Here is a 16733-nt window from a genome sequence, read left to right on the forward strand (position 1 = left end):
ATAGTTGACTGATAAAAACGGATTTTGAATTCAGTACTAAGTGATCTCATCCTTAAAATTTTGATACAGCTGTAAAAAGTTCTATTAGCTGCTGCTAGACGGGCGTCTATTTCTATTTCTGCTCTATTGTCTCTGCTAAAAAGACTCCCTAAGTACTTGAAGTGGTCAACTGCCTTGAAAGTGAGACCATTTACGGTCAGTGGTGTATTCTTTTGGAGTTTTTTACTTATGACTAGATATTCTGTCTTTTCTTCATTCACATGAAGTCCAGCTTTCTCAGCTATTTTGTAATAATTTTGCATCAACCTGATTAATTCAGCTTTTGAAGTGCTTATTAAGGCTACATCATCTGCATAAGCAAGTCTAGTAATGTTCTGTCCCTGCAGTTGGATCCCTTGTGGATTACTTTTGGTGAATTCTCTATCAATCTTCTCTAAGATAATATTAAATAGAATAGGTGAGATGGTATCCCCTTGTCTCAGTCCAGTGTACACCTTAAAATTTTCAGTCTCTCCTGCAGGTGTCTTAACTTTGCATATGGTTTCTACCAAACACATTTTAACTAATTTGATTAATTTTAATGGTATTTCAAATTCTTTCATGGTGTTTAAGAGTGTCTGTCGATGTATGCTATCATAGGCCTTCTTGAAGTCTATAAATAGAATATGGATATCTACATTAAATTCCCATGCCTTCTCAGTTATTTGTCTCAATGTGAATAAGTGATCCAAAGTGGATCTGTTAGTGCGGAAACCACATTGGTAGTCCCCAATCAGTTCTTCGGTTATGGGAATCAGTCTGTGTAGTATACACATCGACAAAATTTTATACGTGACATCGAGTAGGGCAATTCCTCTGTAGTTATCACAGACAAGGGGATCATTCTTCTTAAAGACGGGGCATATAATTGCAGTTTTCCAATCGGCCGGTATGTTTTCTGTCTCCCAAATTGTTTCAATTAAGAAATGTAGTTCTATTTCCAATTGTGGTCCTCCATTTTTTAAAAGCTCAGCATATACCTGGTCTTCCCCACAGGCCTTGTTGTTCTTTAATTTCTTTATTGTTTGTCTTATTTCATTTACTGATGGTGTGGTGACTTGTATATCAACTGTATCTGGTTCTTCAAATGTAAAGTAATATTGTGGATCATTACAGTTGAGCAGCTGTGTAAAGTATGTCTTCCATGTTTCTTGTATGTCATTCTTGTTTGTAAGTATTTTCCCATTATGGTCCTTTATAAACTGTTCCCTTTTAGTGAATTCTCCCAAGGACTTTTTTATATTCTGGTACATCTGCCTTGCTCTGTGATGCTTGAAATCATCCTCCGCTTCTCTTACCATGTTGTTGTAGTGTTTTCTCTTCTCTTGTCTTAGAGTTCGTTGTGTTTCCTTGCGGATTTTATAGTACCTCTCCTTTAGTGTAATATTGTCCATGTCTTGTAACCATGCCTTCCCCGCATTTTGCCTCTCCAGTACTCTTTCTTGGCACTTTATATTAAGCCAGATTTTGTTAGTTCGTTTTCTTTTACCTATAGTTTTGGAAGCTACATTTTGAATACTGTTTCTGAGGTGTCTCCATCTACTTTCCACGTCTTGCTGGTCACTATGTGTCAGTCTAGATTCCGATAGGTTAATTTCCATTTCTTTCCTAAAGTTTTCTTTTATTTTTTCTTCTGCCAGATTTTCTACATCGTACCTTTTAATTTCAACCCTATTTGTACTTTGTTTCTTTTTTAGCTTTATTTTCATTTGAGCTATGATTAACATATGATCTGTCTCACAATCTGCTCCCCTAAAAGTTCTAACGTCTTTAATACTGTTTTGAAATCGTCTTTGGATGGCGACATGGTCAATCTGGTTCACTACTTTTCCATCTGGTGATATCCATGTCCCTAAATGAATGCGTTTGTGTTGGAATTTTGTGCTGCTTAATGTGAGACCATTTGCCATTGCAAAGTTTATGAGTCGCACACCATTCTCTGAACTTTCATCATGTAAGCTGTAATTCCCAATGGTTGGTTTGTAGATTTCTTCTTTTCCTACTTTGGCATTAAAGTCTCCTAACACTATTGTTACATTATGTCTACTTATTGAATTATATGTCTGTTCCAGTTGACTATAAAATTCTTATTTCACGTCATCTTCCTTATCTTCTGTGGGTGCATGAACATTTATAAATGTAATATCAAACCACTGAGCCTGAATTGTAATGTGTGATATTCGGTTATTAATTGATTTGAATTCCTTTATTGTGTCAATTGCTGTTTTATGAATGTAAAAGCCCGTTCCAAATTCATGGCGCTGACCGCAGTCTCCATACATTATTGTCCCGTCTCCTATTTTCATTGATACCGTTCCCTGCTATCTTATTTCTTGGAGCGCTACCAGTTGTACCTTGTATTTTCCTAGTTCGTTTATTAGTATTTGTGCGCTTCCTGGGCGGTATAGACTTCTGACATTCCACGAACCAAAAGAGAAATCCTTGTAACTTTGCCAATTTCTGTTCCAGTAAATTCTGTCCTGTTTCCGAGGCATACCTTGAGTGTCCTGACCGGCCATTGTTTTACATGAGTGGGTTGGTAGCCCTCTGCACAACCCCCAACCTGGAGGACCAGGAGTCTTGATTTTGGGGTACTCTACCCCTAGGGATTTGCCTTCACCATGGCTTAACGAGTCTTCCCTACCCGTGCTAGTTTTGGTCCACCCCTGGTATTTTATTTCCCCGGTACCCCCCATATCTGGAGAGCATTCTCCAATCCGCCACCCGGGGAGGCGCCCGATGGGGGACTAGCAACCCCACACGGGAAGCTTACACACTACTTAACCTAAATTATCCTAAGGACAAACACACACACCCAGGCCCGAGGGAGGACTCGAACCTCCGCCGGGACCAGCCGTACAGTCCATGACTGCAGCGCCTGAGACCGCTCGGCTAATCCCGCGCGGCTAATGAAGATTCTTGCGTCTGTGAAAAGATCTATGCGCGAAGCATAGAGCTGCTACCACCGTCATACCTTAGTAAAAGATCTGCCTGAGAAAATTCTAGCTAATTGGGTCTAAGGCTTTCATCCAGTCACTTGTCTATCAGTTTGGTGTGGCTGTTGAAGAAAGCAAAGCGAAAGACAAAGTTTTTAATTTCACCTCCAGGAAGTCGGCCACGCAGGAGAATCGTACAAACATACCGTCGGCTGACCATCGAACAGACACTCCCAAATGGACAACATAGTAATGAGCGTCCCAGGCGTACAGAAACAATTGAAAGAGTTGAAAATAAATAAGTCACCAGGTTCGGATGGAATCCTAATTCGGTTTTACAAAGAGTATTCTATGGGATTGGCCCCTTACTAAGCTTGCATTTATCACGAATCTCTCGCCCAGCGCTGAGTCCTAAGCGACTGGAAAAAAGCGCAGGTGACTTCTGTGCATAAGAAGGACAAAAGAACGGACCCGCAAAATTACAGACCAGTATCCCTAACGTCGTTTTGCAGAATCCTTGAACGTATTCTCAGCTCGAACGTACTAAATTTTCTTGAGGCCGAGAAGATTATGTCCAGGAATCTTTCGTGCGAAACTCAGCTTGCGAACTGCGGATGATGGGCAACACGCAGATTCCATACTACTCGGTTTCCGGAAAGTGTATGACACGGTGCCCCATTCCAGGCTGTTAAGGAAGGTACGATCATATGGAATAGGTACACAGGTATGTGAGTGGCTTACAGAACCCAGTATGTTGTCCTCGGCGGCGAACGTTCATCAAAGGCAAGGCTGTCGTCAGGACTGCCCCGGAGAAGTGTGATAGGCTCGTTGTTATTCTCTATATACATAAATGATTGGACGGACAGGGTGGACAGCAATGTGCGGTTGTTTGCTGATGATCCTGTGGTGTACGGTAGGGTGACATCGTTGAGTGACTGTAGGAGGATACAAAATGACTTGGACAAAATTTATAGTTGGTGTTATGAATGACTCTAATTGTAAAAAAATGTTAAGTTAGAGCGGATGAGTGGGGAAAAAAAATCCGTAATGTTCGAATACAGCGTTAGTAGTATCCTGCTCGAGACGTCGTTTAAATATCTGGGCCTCAGATGTTGCAAAGCGATATGAAATGGGCCGAACAAATGAGGACTGTAGCAGGAAAAGCGAATGGTCGACTTCGATTAATTGGGAGACTTCTAGAAAAGTGTGGTTCATCTGTTAAGGAGACCGCATTTAGGAAGCTAGTGCGATCTATTGTTGAATACTGCTCGAGTGTTTGGGATCCGTGCTAGGACGCAATAAATGAAGACATCGAAGCAATTCAGAGGCGGGCTGCTAGATTTGTTACTGGTAGGTTCGAACAACACGCAAGTGTTGCGGAGATGCTTCGGGAACTCAAGTGGGAATCCCTAAGAGGGAAGGCGACATTCTTTTCGAAGAACACTATTGAGAAAATTTAGAGAACCAGCATTTGAAGCGATTGCCGAATGATTCTACAACCGCCAACATAAAGACCACGAAGATAAGATGCCAGAAATTAGGGCTCATACGGAGGCATATAGATAGTCGTTTTCCCTTGCTTTTGTTGCGAGTGGAACAGGAATAGAAATGACTAGTGGTGGTACAGGGTACCCTCCGCCACGCACCGTACGGTGGTTTGTGGGGTATCTATGTAGATATACGTAGATGTAGAGGGAGCTGTATGATTTTTCAGTAGCTAAAAATCGAAATGTAACGACAAGTTGTTCAGCAGGGGTTACAGCTTCTCGAAAATTTATATCATGTAATGTTTAATATTTAGGTGTCATGTCTAGTAATACTTCAAAAGTCCGTCATAGGTACCATGAACAAAATTTTTGGAACCCTGTATGTCTTGAACTTTTAGGTCAGTCATCACTGAACTGCAAGATCCATGAGCACACAGTTTAGTGAGAAAGCTACGCACCCACCACCTACATTCCTTTCTCCGATTATTCCTCCTTTTTACAGTTATATTCGCAGCGCTAACGTAAAGGAATAGAAGTTTTGCGTTCGACGCCATGTTCCGTGAAACTGACTGGCTACATGTCGCCAGTCAAATTGCTCACGTTGGCTGCTTCTGCCGGGCACAGGTACCTGAACTAAGTCGCGATATACAAGTACATGAGCCGAGATACTTTTCATCGCGACTTCTGGCGGACACAAATCTCCGAGGCAAACCTCTCACTGCGAACGTAGCTTTATGTGGTACTTACGGTCTGTCCTCAAGATGAACGTCGAACGCAGAAGACTATCTCTGCAGTCATTTGCAAATCTTGGTCCTAAGGTCGCGTCTTGCAGCCATAATCCCGTCGGAAACATTTTCACGTCATCTATAGCATATTACTATCCCATAACTTTCTCACCTCACTGTAAGGTTACTTCCTTATGTCGCCCATGCTGAAGTGTTTAAAAGGAAACTACGACTGTTTTGACAATAAAAGTTCAAATAAAGAAATATCTGTGTCAGTACTTTCGTTACAATTGCTTCATGTTCTGTTAGTTTCTTGTTTATGGTTTTGAGTGTTTTACTGTCGTTATTGGGTTAGTGATTTACTGTTCTTATTTGGTTTAAAAGCACTTCATTTTGTGCCATTCAGTTCTCGTTCTAATACACTACCTTGTGGGTTATTGAAATTTTTGTGTTATTGCCAACCTCGGCAGTAATAATACAAAAAATTCAGTAGCACACAAGTAAACAATATATTGGAATGAGAACTCAGTGGCACAAAATGCAGGACTTTTAAATCCAATAAGGACAGTAAAAACGCACAAATAAATCCAATAAGGACAGTAAAACACTCAAAACCACAAACAAGAAACCAAGAGAACACGAAGCAATAGCAACAAAAGCAGACAGGGGCAATACATTGATGACTGTACATGAACAAACTTAAATTGAGAAAACGTCATAATTCTTCAACAAAACAATATTGAAGCGATAAAGAAAGATCCAACAGACAAATTTCAAGCTGAGATCAAGGCACTCTTAAAGAAAACTGACTTCTTATTTACTGAGGAGGAGAAATACAGATGCATATCCATGAACCCAAAAGCACCACAACTGGAGTCATAGTTATGGATTCACAAGGAGGACTGTCCTGTGAGAGTTACTGTTAACTCTAGAAACAGCCAATGCCATAAGTTGACACATAAACTAAATGAGATTCTGAGGAACAACTACACATTTGAAACAGACTTATCTGTCGAAAACAGCAGGGCATGAGCCACTAAACATTCCTGTTCCTGACAGATCCAGATGATATCACTAGATGTTATGAATATACCGACATTCGCATAGATGAAGCAGTGGAAATTATCAAACACAGTCTCATAAAACACAAAAGATTATTAGTGGCTGAAATAGTTGAACTCATTGATTTGCTTGAACTGGTACTTAATTAAAACTATTTCACTTTCAACAATAAAAATATAAACAACCGAATGGTCTAGAAATGGGCAGTAGTATATCAGGGACCATAGCTGACGTTTTCACAAACCAGCTTGAAGAAAAAGTGTTCACTCAAAAACCCGTATGTACAAGACATTAAGTTTTGCAAAAGATATGATGACACGTTAATAATAACATAGGAGGGAGGCAAACAAAATGTTGAGGCAATAATTCAGGCCTTCAACATCTTGCATAAGAACATTCTGTTCACTTGTGAATATGAAAGTCAGAAGTCAATAAGTGCTTTGAACCTCACCATCACTAAAAAAAAATGTGAACACATGCTTCCTATTTACAGAAAACCCAGGGCTACAGATGTAAATTCCAAGCTTCTGCATGCATGCATGCAACCCCCCCCCCCCCCCCCCACAAACACACACACACAAATTAGCAGCCTTTAGATCTATGTTGCCATTAAGTATGGAAACACTCCAAAATGAAATTGATGCCATCAAACAGATAGCAGCCGCAAATGGCTTTCAACCTATACCCATAGAGAAAATATCTAAGAAAGTTAAGAAAGGAATACACAGAAACATAAATAACAACGACAAACAAGCAGATGCCTGGTTATCACTGTTAGCATTCAACCGCGATTCTTAAACATATATTTTTAACAACGCGTTTCAAGAGACAATGCTCCCATCATCAGGTTGTAAAATCTAATGGGAGCATTGTCTCTTGAAACACGTTGTTAAAATATATGTTTAAGAATCGCGGTTGAATGCTAACAGTGATAACCAGTGTAACGACAACTGCTACCTCGACTCCATAATGGATTATATTAAAGCAGATGCCTGGATAGTATGCCTTCCCAGCTTAGGTACCATATCACAAGAAATTGCTAATGTATTGGGACCATACAATGTAAGAGTTGCTTTCTCCACAAACAATAAATTTGGTAATATAATGCCACACAGTACAAAAATCCATAAAGACCAATTCTCCAACTCAGGTGTATACAAGATGTGCTCTGTACAATATGTAGGTCAGACTGGACAAAGCTTTCAAACTGGATTCAAGAATCACTTTAATGCATTTAGGTACAACACAGCCAACAAATCTGCTATAGCTACACACATTCAGGACACAGGACATTTGTTTGGTAACATGGAGGACAATCTGGTAATACTTCACAAAATGAATAAAGACCACAAACTCAACCTTTATGAAGAGCTGGAAATTTTCATTCACAACAGAAAACATGGAAGAACACACTAAAAGAAAAAGATGAGACAGTGGGAATGAGCTTCTTTAAGAGCTTTATGGGTACACTAGACCATTCATTATAATTCTTTCTACCTTCTCCTTCCAGAGTCAGTTATAAATAAATGAAATATCCCAAAACACTGTGGAGAAACAGGAACAGTACACCAAGTCTTCAAGTTTTATATATATATATATACACACAGGGTGTTTCAAAAATGACCGGTATATTTGAAACGGCAATAAAAACTAAACGAGCAGCGATAGAAATACACCGTTTGTTGCAATAAGCTTGGGACAACAGTACATTTTCAGGCAGACAAACTTTCGAAATTACAGTAGTTACAATTTTCAACAACACATGGCGCTGCGGTCTGGGAAACTCTATAGTACATTTTCCACATATCCACCATGCGTAGCAATAATATGGCGTAGTCTCTGAATGAAATTACCCGAAACCTTTGACAACGTGTCTGGCGAAATGGCTTCACATGCAGATGAGATGTACTGCTTCAGCTGTTGAATTATTTCTGGATTCTGGCGGTACACCTGGTCTTTCAAGTGTCCCCACAGAAAGAAGTCACAGGGGTTCATGTCTGGCGAATAGGGAGGCCAATCCACGCCGCCTCCTGTATGTTTCGGATAGCCCAAAGCAATCACACGATCATCGAAATATTCATTCAGGAAATTAAAGACGTCGGCCGTGCGATGTGGCCGGGCACCATCTTGCATAAACCACGAGGTGTTCGCAGTGTCATCTAAGGCAGTTTGTACCGCCACAAATTCACGAAGAATGTCCAGATAGCGTGATGCAGTAATCGTTTCGGATCTGAAAAATGGGCCAATGATTCCTTTGGAAGAAATGGCGGCCCAGACCAGTACTTTTTGAGGATGCAGGGACGATGGGACTGCAACATGGGGCTTTTCGGTTCCCCATATGCGCCAGTTCTGTTTATTGACGAAGCCGTCCAGGTAAAAATAAGCTTCGTCAGTAAACCAAATGCTGCCCACATGCATATCGCCGTCATCAATCCTGTGCAATATATCGTTAGCGAATGTCTCTCGTGCAGCAATGGTAGTGGCGCTGAGGGGTTGCCGCGTTTGAATTTTGTATGGATAGAGGTGTAAACTCTGGCGCATGAGACGATACGTGGATGTTGGCGTCATTTGGACCGCAGCTGCAACACGGCGAACGGAAACCCGAGGCCGCTGTTGGATCACCTGCTGCACTAGCTGCGTGTTGCCCTCTGTGGTTGCCGTACGCGGTCTCCCTACCTTTCCAGCACGTTCATCCGTCACGTTCCCAGTCCGTTGAAATTTTTCAAACAGATCCTTTATTGTATCGCTTTTCGGTCCTTTGGTTACATTAAACCTCCGTTGAAAACTTCGTCTTGTTGCAACAACACTGTGTTCTAGGCGGTGGAATTCCAACACCAGAAAAATCCTCTGTTCTAAAGGCGGTGGAATTCCAACACCAGAAAAATCCTCTGTTCTAAGGAATAAACCATGTTGTCTACAGCACAATTGCACGTTGTGAACAGCACACGCTTACAACAGAAAGACGACGTACAGAATGGCGCACCCACAGACTGCGTTGTCTTCTATATCTTTCACATCACTTGCAGCGCCATCTGTTGTTGAAAACTGTAACTACTGTAATTTCGAAAGTTTGTCCGCCTGAAAATGTACTGTTGTCCCAAGAATATTGCAACAAACGGTGTATTTCTATCACTGCTCGTTTAGTTTTTATTGCCGTTTCAAATATACCGGTCATTTTTGAAACACCCTGTATATAGTGTGTGTGTACCAAGTCTGTAAGTTTTATATACATACATACATACACTCCTGGAAATGTAAAAAAGAACACATTGACACCGGTGTGTCAGACCCACCATACTTGCTCCGGACACTGCGAGAGGGCTGTACAAGCAATGATCACACGCACGGCACAGCGGACACACCAGGAACCGCGGTGTTGGCCGTCGAATTGCGCTAGCTGCGCAGCATTTGTGCACCGCCGCCGTCAGTGTCAGCCAGTTTTCCGCGGCATACGGAGCTCCATCGCAGTCTTTAACACTGGTAGCATGCAACGACAGCGTGGACGTGAACCGTATGTGTAGTTGACAGACTTTGAGCGAGGGCGTATAGTGGGCATGCGGGAGGCCGGGTGGACGTACCGCCGAATTGCTCAACACGTGGGGCGTGAGGTCTCCACAGTACATCGATGTTGTCGCCAGTGGTCGGCGGAAGGTGCACGTGCCCGTCGACCTGGGACCGGACCGCAGCGACGCACGGATGCACGCCAAGACCGTAGGATCCTACGCAGTGCCGTAGGGGACCGCACCGCCACTTCCCAGCAAATTAGGGACACTGTTGCTCCTGGGGTATCGGCGAGGACCATTCGCAACCGTCTCCATGAAGCTGGGCTACGGTCCCGCACACCGTTAGGCCGTCTTCCGCTCACGCCCCAACATCGTGCAGCCCGCCTCCAGTGGTGTCGCGACAGGCGTGAATGGAGGGACGAATGGAGACGTGTCGTCTTCAACGATGAGAGTCGCTTCTGCCTTGGTGCCAATGATGGTCGTATGCGTGTTTGGCGCCGTGCAGGTGAGCGCCACAATCAGGACTGCATACGACCGAGGCACACAGGGCCAACACCCGGCATCATGGTGTGTGGAGCGATCTCCTACACTGACCGTACACCACTGGTGATCGTCGAGGGGACACTGAATAGTGCACGGTACATCCAAACCGTCATCGAACCCATCGTTCTACCATTCCTAGACCGGCAAGGGAACTTGCTGTTTCAACAGGACAGTGCACGTCCGCATGTACCCCGTGCCACCCAACGTGCTCTAGAAGGTGTAAGTCAACTACCCTGGCCAGCAAGATCTCCGGATCTGTCCCCCATTGAGCATGTTTGGGACTGGATGAAGCGTCGTCTCACGCGGTCTGCACGTCCAGCACGAACGCTGGTCCAACTGAGGCGCCAGGTGGAAATGGCATGGCAAGCCGTTCCACAGGACTACATCCAGCATCTCTACGCTCGTCTCCATGGGAGAATAGCAGCCTGCATTGCTGCGTAAGGTGGATATACACTGTACTAGTGCCGACATTGTGCATGCTCTGTTGCCTGTGTCTATGTGCCTGTGGTTCTGTCAGTGTGATCATGTGATGTATCTGACCCCAGAAATGTGTCAATAAAGTTTCCCCTTCCTGGGACAATGAATTCACGGTGTTCTTATTTCAATTTCCAGGAGTGTATGTATATATACTTTATCTACTCTATGTTACTGTCATATGTTTTGCAGTGTAATACTTTCAACGAGATATTATAAAGAAAGAAATAATTTTATAATTGATATAAGTACCTCTGATCCACAATGTAAATTAACCACGAATGATCCATGAGGCAAAGTACCATATCTTTATATCGCTACAATCTGTGGTGTGTTCATTTATGACGAACTGCAGGGCTCTGTACACTGGAGCAGACTGTAACTCCATCAACATTTCAGATGTATAATCTTAGTGTCATATGATGATAACAAGTGCCTGCTACACTTTCTGTGGCAAAATGAAATCAAAACAAATAGCTAGTGCACCCAGCTGATACACACTTAAGAAGATATCGCCGTTTTCCACTTGAAGATGAGAGTATAAACTCTCGAAACGCGTAATGAAAGAAAATAAAAAGTGGCTGTCACACACAAATTATTTCATTTGAAGTTTCACAAGGCTACTTCTTTATACCACCTCTTATTTTACATAAAAAATAGAGACCGATTTTCCCTCACAAATTTGAAGATAGTGAAACATAATTAGGAAAACAAAAGTACTGTTTTGCAACCCTTTACTTAAACGAAATGGAGCTGCAGAAAGGAGGGAAGTCCTCGTTCACCCATTTAAAGGGGAATTCAACAGACATATGCGCCTTTGTCTATTCAAAGACTTTTAGTAGCTCATTTTTTTCCTGTGTAAAAGTGCCTCTCACTTCCTCTCGCGTTCTGTGTCATAAAACAACTCATGGAATAGAGTAAAACGTTCCATTCCGTACTGGACACCTGGTACAGCAACCGGTTATGAATTACTTGAAATAAGACAGCAACCGAGACTGTCTTATTTCAAGTAGTAGAATAGAGTTTGTGTCAAATGTTTAACGTGCTGATTTTCGCAGAGTCGGTGCCCGTCCACCCGCACTGGGTTCTCCGACAAGCACAGCCTCGATTACAACCGATTCCTGTTGTCGGACGTCCGCTGGAACTTCGAGAAGTTCCTGGTGTCCAAGGACGGCCAGCCAGTGAAGCGGTACGACCCCAGCACGGAGCCGCTCTCCTTCCAGCAGGACATCGTCAGCCTCATCCAGTCCGCGCCCAGCGTGTTCTCCAACAACCCACACTAACTGCTCCGCACAGTACATTCCCTCTCTCACCTTCTGGACACGTTCTTCAAGCCAAAGTATGAAGCCCCTAAACATGCATCACATACCTGTTGACCGCGAAATATTTGATACTTAGTTTATTTTCTGTTGAGAATTGTCATGTATTCTGAACTGTGAAGTTCCCTTTCCTTCTTCTTCCATTGCCCTAAGTCCGGAAACTTGCTTTACGTTCGAAGAAGGAACAAATTCATCTCACACCAAAATTGTCTGAAATAGCTAACAATTAAATAAATATACCCCGATTGACGATAGCAGACTGTTCAAAATTTAACTACTGTTCCGTGTCCTCAGTATTTTGTACTCATGTGATTTGTTCAGTATTTTTTTAAACACTCATTCAAGTGCAAGGAAACAAGCGGTAATGTTAATTACTACTTCTGTTACCATTTTATTGTGATATTTACACTCTTGTTCCTCTGTTTGAACATTGATAAGCTGTACACATAATCATTCTGTAAACACTTTTGTAATAATGGTTGAAACTTTATATCTTTTGCATAGGATAGTTTTCTATATATATTTTTTGTTTATCCTGTATAGAAATAATGTGAAATAGCAAACTAGCTATAATTATGTTGTCGGAGACGCTGGGCGCTCACTGCACCCTCGTACTGCAGGCAATGTGTTCTGTTTAACGGTTGTACATAACCAGTCCTTCTAGATGAAGGGTCAGCTGCAAACCACAAGTCGTGGAGGGCTGACCCAGATGTATGATTTCGTGGCCCGGGCTACTTGTGCATTCAACCTGCGTCGCGTTATCTACGAAGGAATGGAGTGTGCAGCGTGTTAAGCGACACATTGTGGCTTCTTCACTGGAACGGCAGACAGGTTGCAGTGAGCTACTCGGTGAATCCACCTATCGTAAAGTAGCTTATGGACATAATGTTTACTGGAAATGTTGCTCTTGCAGACTAAATAAATTCTTACCTTTTACAGCCTATGGGTATCATTTAATCCTACTCATCTCAGTAGTTAAATCTTTACCCGATTTATTTGTGTATAGTTCTGCAGACAGTATTAATTATGATGACCAGCGATATATGTCTGGCGAAAGCTGCATCTTTAAAAACAGTGAACGTTCTCTTGCGCTTGATTTTCATAAACTGAGCACTGATGTGTCTTGCATGCTCTATTTCCTTCCCTTTTCTTTCCTTTATAAAAAATTGTAATTGGTTGCCATTCTTCTTCTTTCTCTACATCTTCTGTCACAACATAGTTACAGATTCGTAATTATTGAATACTTATTTTCATTAACAATCTTTAGACAATGATCGAAGCAGACGAAATGAATAAAAGTTTGTACTGCGACCAGGACTCGAACCCAGGTCTTTTGGTAGCGAGGCAGAAACGCTAACCATTACACTACCACAGCTCGCTAGACATCATTGCTGCTGAAAGTACCTAACCTGAGTGCTCTCCCCAACACAAACTTCAATTCATTTTCCCCTTACATATTGTCACTACTGCCAGGGGTCCACGCCCGGGTTCCCGAGTTCGATTCCCGGCGGGGTCAGGGATTTTCTCTGCCTCTTGATGGCTGGGTGTTGTGTGCTGTCCTTAGGTTAGTTAGGTTTAAGTAGTTCTAAGTTCTAGGGGACTGATGACCATAGATGTTAAGTCCCATAGTGCTCAGAGCCATTTGAACCATTTTTTTTTGCCAGGGGTCTCCGACATTGGCAAGCACCCCAGCATTGGACGTAATGCTTCGTGCAGCAACTTTGACCACCGTGCTGTGGAAGTGAATTGGTTAGCATTTCTGCTTAGCAAGCAAGAAAACCCGAGATCGAGCCCCGCCTACAGAACAAATTTTAATTATTTCATCTGTTTCGATCATTATCATAGATAATAAAAAGAGACTTAAATGTCTCAGGGAAACATTTATTTATAAAATCTTTAGACATGTTTATGAAGCCGCGTTTTTACAGGATTGACGTTTCACATTTGAAACTCAACTAGGTAAAAATAAATATACAGGGTGTTACAAAAAAGTACGGCCAAACTTTCAGGAAACATTCCTCACACACAAAGAAAGAAAATATGTTATGTGAACATGTCTCCGGAAACGCTTACTTTCCATGTTAGAGCTCATTTTATCACTTCTCTTCAAATCACATTAATCATGGAATGGAAATACACAGCAACAGATCGCTGCCAACGTGACTTCAATCACTTTGTTACAGGAAATGTTGAAAATGTCCTCCGTTAGCGAGGATACATACACCCACCCTCCGTCGCATGGAATCTCTGATGCGCTGATGCAGCCCTGGAGAATGGCGTATTGTATCACAGCCGTCCACAATACGAGCACGAAGAGCCTCTACAGTACATTTGGTACCGGGGTTGCGTAGACAAGAGCTTTCAAATGCCCCCATAAATGAAAGTCAAGAGGGTTGAAGTCAGGAGAGCGTGGAGGCCATGGAATTGGTCCACCTCTACCAATCCATCGGTCACCGAATCTGTTGTTGAGAAGCACACGAACACTTCGACTGAAATGTGCAGGAGCTCCATCGTGCATGAACCACATGTTGTGTCGTACTTGTAAAGGCACATGTTCTAGCAGCACAGGTAGAGTATCCCGTATGAAATCATGATAATGTGCTCCATACTGACGAAACTAAAATGAGCTCTAACATGGAAATTAAGCGTTTCCGGACACATGTCCACATAAGATCTTTTCTTTATTTGTGTGTGAGGAATGTTTCCTGAAAGTTTGGCCGTACCTTTTTGTAATACCCTGTATAACCTGTTGGTGGTAAAATAGTGGATAGAGAACAAAATATCTATAAGCAGTTATTAGCAACCGTTCTGTGCACAGTTCAGCGGCGATCCAAGCTACAGTAAAACTCCCGCATCTTTTGCGATTCAATTAGCACCTGTTCTCGATCACTGTCCAGAAGCCTCTGGAATAAAAGAATCACTTTACATACAAATTAACATATAGCGACGTATATAACGATTTTTTTACTTAAGAATACGCCCCCTTCAGTTTTAGATGAAATCGTGCACATACACGGCATAATTTTTGTTTATACACCCATTTCTGCACCTCGATACTGATTGTATAGTAAAAGAGATCACTACACAGCAAAAATAATGGATTTTTTCAGTTATAGGACAAATAAATCATTAAATGCAGGTATATGAGGGTTAAAGCGACCAATGCCGGCTATAGCAGAGTCACTGAAAGAACTCTTGACAGTTACAGTGGGCTGGGTGTGGCTGCTTCGCGCGTCGTCCTCACCAATCACGTAACTACTTTCTTGTATACGTCTCTATGGCTACGCTTCAGTATTGCCGCAGCTCCGTAGAGCAAGGGTTCCCAACAAACTTTTCTCGATGACTCCCTCATCGAGCATGATTGGTACCTTGTCATATCACAGTATCAAGTACCTAAGAAAGCCAAATTAAGAGTCTTTTCATACGTTTTCTGTTTGGTACTTAGAAAAAACATTGACACATTCGTTATTGAAAAAATATTGCGCTTAAAACTTTTTCAATTTAGCCATCATTGTTAAATTTTTGATTATTGCTCAAAATCTTTGTCTTCAAATCTGGGTTTTTAGTATAACAAACCCCTTAAAAAAATAAAAATTGAGTATGAACTGAAAATGACAGGAAAAAATTAAAACTGAGTGTATTGGTCTTTCAAGTGTACTACACTTGAGATGGCATTGAGTAGACATGTGTGAAAAATAAGAAAACACTAATTTCATAAAAGGTATTATTTATTTGAAAAAATACAGTTACAACATAGTACTCCATCAGTATACAGTTAGTTTTAATTTTCAGTTCTTAATGAGATGAGTTCAATCTGACCTTTGAGTCCATTATTTCTGTAGGCCTTTCTCGTTTTAACGAGCCACTTTTTAACCAACGGTCCATTTTTAACTACGCGAACTGTAGCTTCCGCGAAAAACAACGCTTTACGAACGCTACTGTTTTAATACAGAATACTGAATACGTAAACAACACGGTCTTTGAAAGCACTGGCAATAAATTAACAATGGCCGATTGTCATCTGAAATGCGAATTTCTGTGTAAAGTGACTGTCAGTTGTCAGCTGCAAAGCGGCAGCGCGCGCTGCCTAACGGCGTACAGCAGAACTATTTGCCTCTATATAATTCTAGTTTTGCGCTAGAGTGTGCTAGTGTCAGTTGGCTCTAGGAAGACGCTAGACGCAAAAGTTAGAGTTCGCTAAAGCTCTGCTCATGCAGGAAGCGGCCAAAACAAAACATCTGTTATCATACGAAATATATTTAATATATTTTTTATTCTATTAACTTTTTGCGGACCCCTCTGGCATAGCTCGCGGACCACCTGTTGGGAACCACTGTAGAGAACACGGCACGCTCGCCGGTAATGTTATTGTGACACTGTACTCCTTCACCACGTGTGCCTTTTCAGGGCTGCATTCGACCCTGACTTCATATTTTTGGATGACAAGCTCAACATCACGGGTGGAGGAGCTTTTGCAAAGAGAGAATACTTGGTGAATGGACTGGTCTGCCCATTCTCCCGACTTAACTCTCATCGACCACGTGTGGTATGCGCCGGGGAGGCGTATTGCTACGAGTCCACATGCACCAACGACCATCCATCATTTGCCAACCTCGCTGTTGGAATAACGGAACGTCCTGCCAGA

General features: G+C 42.2%; 1 protein-coding gene across 1 annotated transcript in view; it reads left to right on the forward strand.

Annotated features, from left to right (window-relative positions):
• Positions 1-13026, forward strand: part of LOC126174830 (glutathione peroxidase-like) — a 130120-nt gene extending 117094 nt beyond the window's left edge. The window contains exon 5 of the mRNA XM_049921212.1: positions 11828-13026. Within this exon, the coding sequence (XP_049777169.1) occupies positions 11828-12052 (225 nt within the window). The 3' untranslated portion in view covers positions 12053-13026. The remainder of the gene's footprint in view (positions 1-11827) is intronic.
• The last annotated feature ends 3707 nt before the right edge of the window (positions 13027-16733 follow it).

Source organism: Schistocerca cancellata, chromosome 1, assembly GCF_023864275.1.
Source record: "Schistocerca cancellata isolate TAMUIC-IGC-003103 chromosome 1, iqSchCanc2.1, whole genome shotgun sequence".
Taxonomy (NCBI): domain Eukaryota; kingdom Metazoa; phylum Arthropoda; class Insecta; order Orthoptera; family Acrididae; genus Schistocerca; species Schistocerca cancellata.